Source organism: Rhinoderma darwinii, chromosome 4 (genome assembly GCF_050947455.1).
Source record: "Rhinoderma darwinii isolate aRhiDar2 chromosome 4, aRhiDar2.hap1, whole genome shotgun sequence".
NCBI lineage: Eukaryota > Metazoa > Chordata > Amphibia > Anura > Rhinodermatidae > Rhinoderma > Rhinoderma darwinii.
This window is the reverse complement of record NC_134690.1, coordinates 251,904,462-251,917,892: the sequence shown is the minus strand read 5'-3', so window position 1 is coordinate 251,917,892 and position 13,431 is coordinate 251,904,462. Positions and strand designations below refer to the sequence as shown.

Sequence of the window (13,431 nt, the reverse complement as noted above, 5' to 3'; positions counted from 1 at the left end):
ATACAAGGACTATTACAAAGAATGCAAATAATATTTCGCCATATTTATTTTTTCTTCATGAAATATGTATTTTTGAGAGATAAAACATAATTAGGGGAATGGTAAACAAGTGCAAGGATAAAGGAAGAGTAAACTTAGTGGATGGAAAGAAGTAGTGAGTGCAAATAATAACCTGGATTAGAAAAGAGCACATGGAATTTTATTGGTTTTAACTACTGTCTTTATTTCTTTGAAGAGGAAAGGTAAATAATCTTTGGGGACCTTGTGCAAACCTCTCAAAAAGTCTCATTTACAACTACAATAAAAACATGCCTTTCATTAGAAAGAAAAAAACGTTACTATTTTCTAAAATACCTCCATTTAGCTTCATTTAAGACTTTGATAAGACTCTAGATTACTTGTGTTGTTTTAGAATTGTATAAGGTTATGTGTTAAAGGAGTTGTCCGATCTCAAGATTTTTTATTTTTTTTTGTATAATTAATAGTTGTAAATGTTTCCAATATAGTGTATTAAATACTTAAAGTTTTCAAGATCTCTGCTTATTGTTATTTAGTAGGAACATTCATTGCTTGCTACCAGTGGATAAAATTCTGTCCATGTTCATGTGATGGACACACAGGTGCTGGGATTGTTACAGTTACAGTACAATGTATCAGAACTGTGTCTTCTACTGATCCCAGCACCTGTGTGTCCATCACATGACCATGGACAGAATTTTATCCACTGGAAGTAAATAATGAATGTTCCTATTGAATACAGTAACCGGTGATCTTGAAAACCATAAGAAATTATTCCAAAAATTATATTGAAAAAATTGTACGACTTTTAATTATACAAAAAAAATAACATTCATTTGCTGAAAACAGACAACCAAATTGCACTTGCAGATAAATTAAGTCATAAAATAGCTGAATATCATCATTTTCTCTGCTGCATGTCATCAAGGGAAGCAAAGAATAACTGGGTCACCACTGAAATCAATGGGTGTCCATTGTTTTCAATGGATGTTCTGCAATCTACAAGAGTAAAGAAAGTTTTATACTGGCCAATTATCGGGCAAACGATCTTTCATAGAATGCTCGTTGTCGATAATTGACGGGGTCAGTGGCGGATTAAGTAGACCATAGGCCCTGGGATGTTACCCAAACTTGGGCCCCCCTTCTGCACCGTCGCCCTGCCACGCCGTAACTATTGTTAACACTACCTTTTTGGGCAAGCATTAACAAATAGGTGTTACAATTCCCCTTGTCACAGGGCTGTGTCCCTATATACTGACAGTATCACACTGTGCAGGGACACATCCTTCTGACAAGGGGAATTGTCTATCAGTCCTGTACTGCAGAAAGACTTTTTGTGAAATACAAGGATTTCCTATAATAAACATGTCAGGAGAGGTGACAGAGTCTCTATAAATCTAGTGACTCATAGGTGCCGGCGTCTCAGATTCTGGTAGTTTTTTTTCCTCTTTACTTCTCCATCCGGTCCAGAGCTCCTGACGACTTCTCCCGGCCATGACCCATTTCTGCAGAATCTGCCACTCAGATGTCTTCGGCTCCTCACTTTTCCAACATTTCCACACCTATAAATGAAAATAAAATTATCATGGTGCCACATACTGTGCCCCTAAATATAATAGCACCAAACACTGCGCGCTTGTATATAATAATACCATACACTGTAAAACACCACATACACACAGCCCCCTGTACATAGTGCCACACACAGCCCCCTGTATATATCACACATCCCCCTATAGCTAGCGCCACACACATCCCCCCACGTAGAGAGCGTTACACACAGCCCCCTATAAATGGTACCATACAGCCCTCCCCCTCTTGTAAATAGCGCCACAAAGCTCCCCTGTAAAGAGCGCCACACACATACCGCTGTGAATAGCGCCACACAGTGCTACACAGCCTTCCCCTTTGTACATAGTGTCACACATCGCTCCCCCTTTGTATATAGCATCACACAGCGCTCCCCCATTTGTATATAGGGCAACACAGCGCTCCCCCTTGCATATAGGGCCACTTAGTGCTCCCCCTTGTATATGCGGCCACATAGCGCTCCCCCCTTGTATATGATGCACACAGCACTCCCCCCTTTGTATATAGTGCCACACAGCGCTCCCCTCCCTCCTTGTATATAGGGTCACACAGCACTTCCCCCCTTGTATATAGGGCTACACAGCGGTTCCCCCCTTGTATATAGGGCCTATAAAGCTCTCCCCTTGTATGTAGTGCACATAGCGCTCCCCTTTTGTATATAGTGCACACAGCGCTCCCCCTTTGTATATAGTGCACACAGCGCTCCCTCTTTTGTATATAGTGCACACAGCGCTCCTCCTTTGTATATAGTGCACACAGCACTCCCCCTTTGTATATAAGGTGACACAGCACTCCCCCTTGTATATAGTGTCACAGAGCACTCCCCCTTTGAATATAGTGTCACACAGCGCTCCCCTCCCCCTTTTATATAGGCCCACACAGCGCTACCCTCCCCCTTGTATATAGGGCCACCCAGCACTCTCCCTTGTATATAGTGTAACGAAGCACTCCCCCCTCCTTTAATATATACACAGCGCTACCCCTACCTAAAAAAATATCTATATATTTTACTTACCTTGCCCCGTGGCGGCCGCTCCAGCCGGACGCATGTGAATCCTCCGGACTAGACGCATGCGCAGACCGGCGAGATGCAGAACCTCATCATGCCGGCCTAGGCAGGGAGTCTTCCCCGCGTGGCCTGCAGCCTATAATATTCATTTGTATCTGAGTCCTGAGATACAAATGAATGTGGCTGCCGCTAGCACCGGGGCCCCCTCCGGTGCTAGCGATGCCACCGGGCATGAGGGGGCCCGTGCGGTCATGTGCGGCTCAGACGGCCATGGGCCCCCCGGGAGCCTTGGGCCCCGGGCGGCCGCCCGAACCTCCCTAATGCCCGGGGCAGCGATCAGCAGATGGATAAGCAAACGCTCGATCATCTGCTGATCGTATCGTTTTAAATATTATCGTTGTCGGCAGCACATATCCCCGTGTAAACAGGGAGACACCCTGCCGATATGATAATGTATGTCTCGTTGATCGCTCGCTGCAGCGGCCAAAATCGGCCGGTGTAATAGGGTCTTAAGGTCTCCTTATCTATATATCTTTTTAGAGTATAAAAAGGTGTTGACCAAAGCAGGTAACCCCTTTAAGTAAAGTCATTACACAAGGGGCTCATTGCTCTATAACACAGCATCAGTTTTCTTGCTTACCCTTTCAAGTTAAAGAGAGTTTTGTCACCATGTTCATGCTGCCTAATCTAAGGGCAGCATGAGGTAGTGATAGGGTGGGTGAGTTTGGGCATATAAGTATAATGTGCAATTGCTGCCTTATTCTATATTAATTATAATATAATGTGCTAATGTAAAACGTCAGGCTCAGGAATTGTGTTAGATGGGCTGCTCCTTCCTCTCGTTTCCTCATCTCTATGTTTGACAGATGTCTCCCTATCTGTGTGTAGGGTAGTGAATGTAGATGGGAGGCACTCATAGGAGCCTGGTGTTTTACTTGGCTTTTGTACTGCACTTATTAAATGAGGCAGCAATTATTTGCCTGGAGTCCTCCATCTCTCTATCTACAGAGCTCCTCCAGAAATCTTACTTCGAATCTTATTGTTACTGTTGTGCAAGACACTCTCAAGTCAAAAAGCTTATAGGCGTGTAAGGGGAGCTTGTCATCGGTAAATGGAGGGTATTACAATTCTTTGACATGTGTAGGTTAAGAGGTTAAGTTAAAACATTTTTAGTTTATGAGTAACATACTGTACTCATTTATAAGGTGCAGCTGGTTTATTGCTCAGAACTGTACGACACGTTCCTTGGAGGCATGTTGAAGATGGCAGGATTTTAAGAGATCTGTGGTTGATGACCTGCCTCTGGCTGAAGGAAGCAACAGCAGTTATAGAGTATTACAGGAATTACGGCTGCAGCCTCATCTCCACTCAAAAATTATACTGTACTATTGTGTCTAGCATCGATACAAGTATACATTATGGTGAAGAATATGGTGTGATGTATACACAGTATGTTCAGAATTTAAATATAAAACAATTTCCAAATCAATATTTTTCATCAGAATTGCTCCGTTAACAAGGGAGATTGACCCAATTCGAAGTTGCTCTGAAAATCCATCAGCAAAATGCAGGCTGCCTTTTAAGAACCCACACGAGCACCGGATTTTACTGCAAATTTCCACCTTTCTTCATTGAAAAAAGTGAACATCCAGAAAGGAATGAATTTAGGAATTTGAAAATCTGCAGCATGCTCTGATTTCCATGTGGAAATCAGCAGCATGAGAATCTCATCAACTTGCCTGCAACAGTTTTCCACTGCAGATATTCCTGCTCGCAAATCTGGATGGAAAATCCGCAACAAATCCGTTACGTGTGCAGGGGGTCTAAATCTTCCTAAGGGGCAGCAGACATTGGTTATTGTAAAAAAACAAAAAACTTGTACTCTCCAGATAGACTGACAACTTAGCACAGGGAATATGATTTCCCCACAAGTTTTTCTTTTTTTTTTAACATCACTTGTAATAATACGGATGTAGCCATCTTTATCTTGACTCTGATAACTTGCTGCAGCGTGATATCACACAACAAAAGCCATGGAAAAGTCATTGAAAAAGTCAAAATAAGAGATCTAACCATTGTTTATTTAATGCGTTAAAAGTCAAGATAAAGACGGCTACATCTGTATTATAACAGGCAACTGGTACATATGCAATTCCTTATTATTTATGCATCTAGTGCTATCAAAGGCCGATTATACTTTAGCTGTCTGGTAAAAAGTCTAATACATTATCTAGAAACACCAATGAATTTTTTTAGCCCCATTAAATTAATTATGTGAGTCCAAAATAAAATCATGGCAGCTCATATATTTTATGCCTCTGTTTACATGGGCCCAAGAAGTTCCTATTTAAATGGTTTCAAAAAGCAAATTTCTATACAAAACATTCAATTTTGTCTGTCTGTATGTCTTTTATTTTTGTATACAAGAATGACTGCTGTTGACTTTGGTGTCTAGTTCACTAAGTTGAGGATACTGTATATTCAGTGCTATATCAGTGTATTTTCATTGCTTAAATATCTTTCTTTTTTATGTAGGGTTAATAGACAGTTCAGGAATTAAACTATATTATACCCCCCACACGAGAAAATATGATGCTGGTGTTTTAGAGGCAGGCATTTGGGTCAGCCTATATCACATGATCCCACCAGGTATGCCTGCATTCAGCTCTGAAGGACACTGCACTATGGAATGTTTGAAAGAGGTGTGTGACTGCCATTTTATTCCTCAAACTGCATGCCAGGAAGTCTGAAAATTATAATGTATTGTATGTATTGTATAAGTAAATGACACATTAATTGCCCTGTTTATACATTCTACAGTTATTGCACTCTGTCAGCACTGATTGGACATTGTCAGTCTGCGTAGGGACACCCCCCCCCCAACTGGTACAAATCAGTTGTCAGTTTATTAATTTCTAAGAGGAATGACAGAGGAATGGCACTTTGTAAAGTTCTAAGAAAAGTTGCTTCAGAATTGTTATTTCATAGGGAATACAATTAGTTACTAAAACAGATATGTCAGAAGAAGTTATAGTTAAAACTTAATTTAAAACCCAACAGAGCAGCCCCCATGTCATTGTCACATGCACTGGCATAGCTATAGGGGTCGCAGCTGTCACAATTGTGGCCCCCTACAACACGTCTATTAAAAGTTACTATAGTAACTGAGGCCTATGTAATAAAGTACACAGGCCCCTGTTACTATAGTAACTGTATACTTACCGTCCTCATTCCCTAGCGCAGAGGAGCTCCTGACGTCTTTGACGATGGCATCAGTACCTTCGCTGCGCAGAAGAGGAGGGTAAGTATAACATTAATGTCTGCTGGGGCTCTGTATCTATGTGGTAGGCTTAGATACAGGACCTCAGACTGCATCACACATGGTGTGATCCTTTCTGCTGGGCTCTGTATCTAAGCCTACCACATGGTAGGCTTGGATACATGGCCCATGTGTGATCCTGTCTGATGGGCCCTATATATAAGTTTACCTCATGGTAGACTTAGATACAGAGTGCCAGCAGACAGTAATCTTATACTGTATGAGATTACTGTCTGCTGGGGCCCTGTATCTAAGCCTACCACATCGAAGTAATCCTCGAATCCGAAGTAGTCCAACAACCGAACCTGTAAAAAAAAAAACACACAAAAAAAATTAGTAACACATAAAAAAGAAAAACAATTATTATACTTACCTTTCCTGGGTCTAGCGCTGGAGCGGCAATGTCAATGAGCTGGGCCCTATATTTAAGCCTAGCATATGTGAGAAAGTCTGCTGAGCCACTATATCTAATCCTATCCATAGCTATAGGGTCGTAGAGGTGTAGATATGGTGTCTACCCTGATGTTTTAAGACCTTAGCGACGCCCCTGGCTGCTAGTGCTGCACTTTTGGGTCAGTTAGACCCAGCGATGCAGCTGAAAGCCGCGGACCGTCGGCCATGAGAAGAAGTTGGGGGGTTCCAAGAAGGACTTTTGCATCGGGTCCCATGAGTCTTTAGCCCCTGGTCACATGGCTCTAAAAAGCTGAGATATAGGGAGTTGTATGACCAGGTCCTCTATAGAAGAGCAAAACTGTGAATATTTACCAGCAGAGTTCCCTCTTGGGCCTCTTCCATACGGCAGTATTTAGGTCATTATTTTGCTTCAATTTTGTAAGCCAAAACCTGGAGTTCTTACAAAACATGGAAGAAGTGTAAATCTTTCTATTATGCTTTTTCTCCGTGCAGATTCCCCTGGTTTTGGCTTACGGATACTGATGCAAAGGGACACCATAAGGATACATAAGGGACACCATCGATGGCTAACTGAACCCATTGAAATTAATGGCTTTCATCGACTTTCCATCGGGGTGTCCGGGATTTTATCAGAGACAATAGCACAGCATGCTACGCTATTGTCTCTGGTAATTTCCAGTAATCTCGGCCACATCTGTGACGGAAATCCCTAACAAAGCCTCAGACACAGACGTGAACGAGGTCTAAGCTGTGTGCTCTGAAAAGGAAGCAAACAACATATTAATGATCCCGGGAGGCCGGACTGCATGACAACGGAGGGATGCAGCAACGGAATGTGCTGCGGGTTCTAGATCGGATATGCTGCATAGTTTTACGCATCATATTCAACCTGTGGGAACCCATCCTAAAGCCTCCTTTACACACAGAATTTTTCTGGCAATTAAACTGCAAAAAGCTTATAAAAATGCTAACAGTTTTAAATGTAACATGTATGGCGTTGTTAGTGGGGGTTTTTGTGGCGTTTTTCATTTGGTGTTATTTTATACGTTATTTCTGGCATTTTTGAAGTCCTGAAGAGAAGCCTATAGGAAAAACGCCTGACAAAACGCCATACCCAGAGCATGCTGCATTTGGAAAAAAACACCACTGAACACAAAATTGCCTCAAAAATGCCAGAAACCAAAATGCATTTGTATGTAGTACATTTGATATTTTACTATGGACCTTAATAAAACATCTGGCCGCACTTAAAACTGCATTAAAAAAACTGACTAAAAAAACCCCCAATAAAAACGCCACAAAAAACACACAAAAACACAACAAAATGCTGTTTGTGTATACCCAGCCTTAGGCCTCCTTCAATTTTTCTGGCAAATAAACTGCACCAAAAAAAGGCTTCTAAAACCGCTAGCATTATTTAAATGTAACATGCATTTTTACAGAGAACCTTTCACCTGCCCATACATGTGCAGCTGAGTGCAGCATGTAATAGGCAGGGCTTCACAAACACTGTCTCACTTGACACTTTTTTCCTATCTTCCTCCGTTATTTACATATCGAAGCCGTTATATTTGGCACCTGATATGTAAATAAGCCCCTGAACTGTCAATGGGGCATTTCTATCTAACTAAATGGCAAGGGGGCGTGATCTCTTCGCCAATCTCTTGTCCAATCTGCTACGGACAGTGTCAGGGCGACTTGCGCTGTGTACTCTCCCGCGAGAACACAGTGCAAGCCACCACTTTTTAGTGGACCATAACCACAATAGTCCACTAAAAAGGTAGTCTAGGGTCTGAAAATGTGCCAATTTTATCAGAGTGGGGCAGAGCTTGTGATAGATTGGATACATTATTTATTTATTTCTGTTACTAATATAGCTCCAACATATTTCGCAGCTCTGTAGAGAGGTCCTTACTAACTGTCCCAATTGGGGCTCACAATCTAAATTCCCGGTATTTTTTGGAGTGCACATGATAGATTAGATACATGTTGTGTACTTGTCAATTCACAAAACTTGTAACGTGATCCCGGCATGTCAGGGCTCTCCTCTGCTCCGGCCTTGGCGCTACACTGAAGCCTGACACACACATTGTAATGTCATGTGTGTCTTATTCAGTGCAACGCTGCGGCCGGTGCCGGGAACCCAGAACGCAGCTGCTGTCCACTCACCTCACCTCAGATCAGATATTCGAAACAGCCTTGTGAACCTGCAAAGACGCCAAACACTAGCCCTAACTTCAGGGAGTAGCTAGTTTTTGCATCTTTACAATCCCACCCAATCTTTACAAGCTACCCAATCCCACCCCGTGTCTCCTACCTACCCCACACCACACTGGTATTGCTTTTGTTTCTATACACACGACAAGGTCCAGGTGTCGGCCGTTAAAAACGGCCATCTCAGTCCATTTCTGATCTGTTTTGTATCTGTTCTGTGTCCGTGTTTCCGTTTTTGACGGGCCGATTGTGACCCATTTTGCGTCCGGTTTTCACCTTCCATTTTAAAAACTTCATGTTTAGAGAATGCCATTTGAATTTCATGTGTAGATAATGTCACAGTGCCCTCTGTAGATAATACCACACCCCCTGTAGATAGTGCCACGGTGCACTCTGTAGATAATGCCACAGTGCACTCTGTAGAGAGTTCCACACACCCCCTGTAGATAGTGCCACCATGCCCTCTGTAGATAATGCCACAGTGCCCTCTGTAGATAGCGCCACAGTGCCCTATGTAGACAGCGCCACAATGTCCTCTGTAGATAGTTCCACCCCCCCTGTAGATAGTGCCACAGTCCCCTCCGTAGATAATGCCACAGTGCCCTCTGTAGATAGCGCCACAGTGCCCTATGTAGACAGCACCACAGTGCCCTCTGTAGATAGCGCCACAATGCCCCATGTAGATTACGCCACACAGCCCCCTGTAGATAGCGCCACACAGCCCCCTGTAGATAGCGCCACACAGCCCCCTGTATATAGCATCACTCATGCATCCCCGTAGATAGCCCAACACAGCCCCCTGTAGATAGCGCCACTCATGCCCCCTATAGATAGTGCCACTTATGCCCCCCATAGATAGCCCCACACAACCCCCTGTAGATAGCGCCACTCATGCCCCCTGTAGATAGCACCATTCATGCTCCCCTGTGGACAGCGCCACTCGTACCTCCCTTGTAGATCGTCTAAAACGAAAGTCAGCAGCACTGCCAGACAAATATCCAGAGGAGAAAGGGAAAGTATCCCAGCGAGGGATGGTGCACGCAGCACAAATGTCCCAGGTCCAGAGGGACAGCTTGCATAGAATAAAAGAAAGAAAGACCGCAGCACTCAAGTATCCAAAGGTATTGGTCTTTATTCACCAGCAGTTTTTTATTGCTTGGTGAATAAAGACCAATACCTTTGGATACTTGAGTGCTGCAGTCTTTCTTTCTTTTATTCCCGTGTAGATAGTGCCACTCATGCCCCCTGTAGATCTTGCTACTTATGCCCCCTAGTAGCTAGTGCCACTCATGCCCCCTGTAGATAGTGCCACCCACCATCCCTCCTTATATCGACAGTGAGAGGAGTCCCCGGCCAGAGTGTCGGCAACGGTCTTGCCGGGGATTCCATCCAGGAGGAGCCCCTAGTGTCACAGTGCATATATGGAGCATTGCCGACACTCTGGTAGGGGATTTCACTCGAGGAGTAGCCCCTGACATCACTGTCCATATATGGAGAGTGACGTCAGGGGTTGCTTCTGAGAGCGAAATACCCGGACTGTGACGTCATGGGATTTCCTCCAGGAGGAGAACCTAACGTCACAGTCCATATATGGACAGGGATGCCAGGAGCTCCCTCTAGTAGCGGAATTCCCAACCAGAGCGTTGCCGACGCTCTGGCAGGGGATTCCACTCCAGGAGTAGCCCCTGACGTCACTGTCCATTTATGGACAGTGACGTCAGGTGTTGCCCCTAGGAGCAGAATCTCCGGCCAGAGCGTCGGCAACGCTCTTGCAGGGGTTTCCACTCTAGAAGGTGCCCCTAACGTCACTGTCCATATATGACAGTGACTTCAGGGGTTCCCTCTAGGAGCGGAATTCCCTGCCAGAGCATCAGCATTGCTCTGGCTGGGGGTTCCGCTCCTAGAGGGAGCTACAGTGGTGCTATCTACAGGGGGGTAGAGCTATATACAGGGGTTTGGCTCTATCTATAACTTATGTCCCATGTGCCAGAACAGATCTCATAGAAAGCTATGTGATCCGTTCTAGCATCAGTTTCCCTCCGACTTTTCTGCAACACGCCGGAGAGAAACTGAAAGGGACAACAGACTTATATGAATGGTCCCTAACATGGAAATACTATGGTCACTGATGTTTTCTTTGATTAAAGAAAATAGCAAATTTGCAAGGTTAAAATTGAATTTTTTTGTACCCTGCAAAGTCTTTATTTAATAAGTTATAGAAATTCGCAGTGACAGTAATGTTTCTTCCATGTCAGAGGCAGCTAAAGCAACTTTACATTGAGAGGACTTCATAAGTGAGCACCCCATATGTAGTTATTCTCAACTATGACATGGAAGTGAGTGGAGGGAGTGGGGATGAGTTTAAATAGTCGTACCTGAACTTTCAAGTTTGCTCGGAAATCCAGATAACCAAGTAATATGATGTTTAATATGATCCCTTTCATATTTATATAACCGTATATTCTACATTTTCATGAGTAATAAAAGTTTAATGCCAAACAAAATATCAATGAAATCTATTATCAAAGCAAGCATTGAAGAGTGTTGTGTATAACAGTCCTCACCGCAACATCCTCAGTTTATTCACTGTAAGGAGTTTTGGGACAATGAAGTGAAAAGATTTTTTGTGGCTTAACCCGGAAGTCTCCCCCAAATAGACCAGATGTGAGATCAATGAGTTGAAAATATGTCTAGCTTTAACAATAAGGGATGTGTTCTTTCAATGATAAATGTTACTAAAATATTTGGAGAATCTGTCATTATAAGACAAATGGGTCTTGTCCTATCTTTGCATTTAAGCCGAAAAACGTTAGTGAGCGCTATGTTGTAAAAAATGAATAAATATATCTGCCACATGATATAATGATATAATAATGCAAGATGATATAATGTATCTTTAATTGTTATCAGGCGCTGAATCATGAACAGCCAGATGGAATCCATGTATTTGCTGTTCTTCTACATGCTCATCAAGCCGGCCAAGTTCTACGTGCACGTCATTTCAGAAACGGAGAAGAGCAGAAGCTACTTGCATATGACGATGAATTTGACTTAAATTTCCAGGAGTTCCAATATCTAGAAGAAGAACGAACCATTCTACCTGTATGTTTATTGTCTGTTACTCTACACATACTATGGGCATCACCTACTTACATTAGGTCGCTTTCAGGCAACTGTAATGTGGGCGCATTTTAACATCCGTATTAGTGCTGCAATACCTGGACCTCTTATAGTGCTGCTCAACCAGACAGAACAGGGTTCTATGGAAAAAAAAAAAGTTTGGTTAAGATAAACCAGAGGAGGTATGGTATCCGAAATATGGGTGTTAAGAGCAAATGGCTACAAAGGGGTATTTTTGTACCACCAGGGGGTACAGATATCAAAGGCGGTATTGTATGGTATATCCTCAGCTAAAAATATCTTTCAATTATCTATTTTTATGAAATGAGTAAGACAAGTTTGTAAAATTACTTACTACTTACTTAGCAGGTTTACTTATTACATATCATTATGAAAATATTAATTTCTGGAAGCCTCCTCAATGCATCCAGTCAAATTATATGTGAATCTGCTACTTTACATATTAGACTGTACGTGTAAAATTAGTGTAAAAAAATAATCTTTAGTTAACATAAACCTCCATTCTTGGGCAACATGCAGGGAAGCAGCTGTTTAGGATACGGCATAACTTAAAGGAAGCCTGCCAAGCTGTTCGAAATAGGGAACCCTGTCTGGTTGATCCAACGCAGCCACTTCCCTTGCATGTTTCTGCAGTGGATGTAGCTTCCTGCCTGCTAGAAATGCATAAAAAGTAGTTCAGACAAAAAGTGTTTCCCATACCAACTTAGAAAATAAAAGAAGTAATTTGTGGTTTTGATGGGCAACATCTACTTTTTTTTTGTCCTAGTTTTTATGTATGCGACCCATTGTTTTCTCCCTGTGATTTATTTATCTATATTTACAATAATACCTAAGGGGATAACTAACAATTCCTACGTCCAAGTGCGTTCATTAGGAGAGTGCTCCCCTGCCTTCTATACAGGGCCTGCCTTAGGTTGTTTGGTGCTCTGTGCAGTACTTTGTATTGACACCCCCTGTATGGTTTATTACAAAGTGCCTGAATAATACAATAATACAGTGCCCACATACTATTGCCAAAACGCATCCAAACAACAGTGCCAAACAGTTGCCTTAATAACACTGTCCAATCAATAAACTAGGAAATGTAGCTGCATCCCGTGCAGCTGCCTTCTCATAACTGTGGGCATGAAATGGGAGATCTGAGGTGTGACCTCTAGGTGCCCAGGGCAAGTGACGCCCCTTGAATAGTAATAGATGAGGTGCCATGTGCAACTGCACAGGTTGCACACTCCTAAGGCTAACCCTGCCTCTACATATTTGAGTGACGGTAGCAGCTCTTTAGATATGTATACAGTTATTGGTGATGGGGGAAGTCTTCTTCTTATGAATACACCGAACTCATAAGCATTAGTCCAGAGTATTCTTTGTAAAGGGTTATTAAACAAAAAACACAATATTTTATTAATCTTTCAGACCTGGAGGTATTATATGCTGTCTTTTTTTTATGCTTTTATATCATAGTCATGTAGTGGTTCAGATCGCACTAGACTTGTTTGGTGCACGAATAGGGTCCCAACCCAATCGTGATGAACAAAAGTATTCAGCGCACAATGTTGTAGATTGAAGAAATCTTATTTTATTAGGAATATGGCAGTTTTCTTCAATCTATAACATTGTGTGCTGAATATTTATATCATAGTCAGTTAGGAGCACTCTGATAATAGGATGTAAAGCTGAAGGTATGTATTAAATTCCTCTATGGTTGCCTATATTCTCTTGAGAGATT

The 13,431-nt window shown here is 42.5% G+C and overlaps 1 protein-coding gene and 1 long non-coding RNA gene across 3 annotated transcripts in view; one reads left to right on the top strand and one right to left on the bottom strand.

The window, feature by feature from the left end:
• MOXD1 (monooxygenase DBH like 1) overlaps nucleotides 1-13,431 on the top strand; it is a 110,734-nt gene that overhangs the window by 73,207 nt on the left and 24,096 nt on the right. Inside the window, exons 7-8 of the mRNA XM_075864268.1 lie at nucleotides 5,153-5,319; nucleotides 11,475-11,666. Coding sequence (XP_075720383.1) covers nucleotides 5,153-5,319; nucleotides 11,475-11,666 — 359 coding nt within the window. The remainder of the gene's footprint in view (nucleotides 1-5,152; nucleotides 5,320-11,474; nucleotides 11,667-13,431) is intronic.
• Nucleotides 11,114-13,431, bottom strand: part of LOC142761078 (uncharacterized) — a 213,309-nt gene continuing 210,991 nt past the window's right edge. For both annotated transcript variants that reach the window (XR_012883496.1, XR_012883497.1), the window contains exons 2-3: nucleotides 11,718-11,824; nucleotides 11,114-11,639 (exon numbers count right to left, since the gene is read on the bottom strand). This is a non-coding gene — a long non-coding RNA (uncharacterized LOC142761078). The remainder of the gene's footprint in view (nucleotides 11,640-11,717; nucleotides 11,825-13,431) is intronic.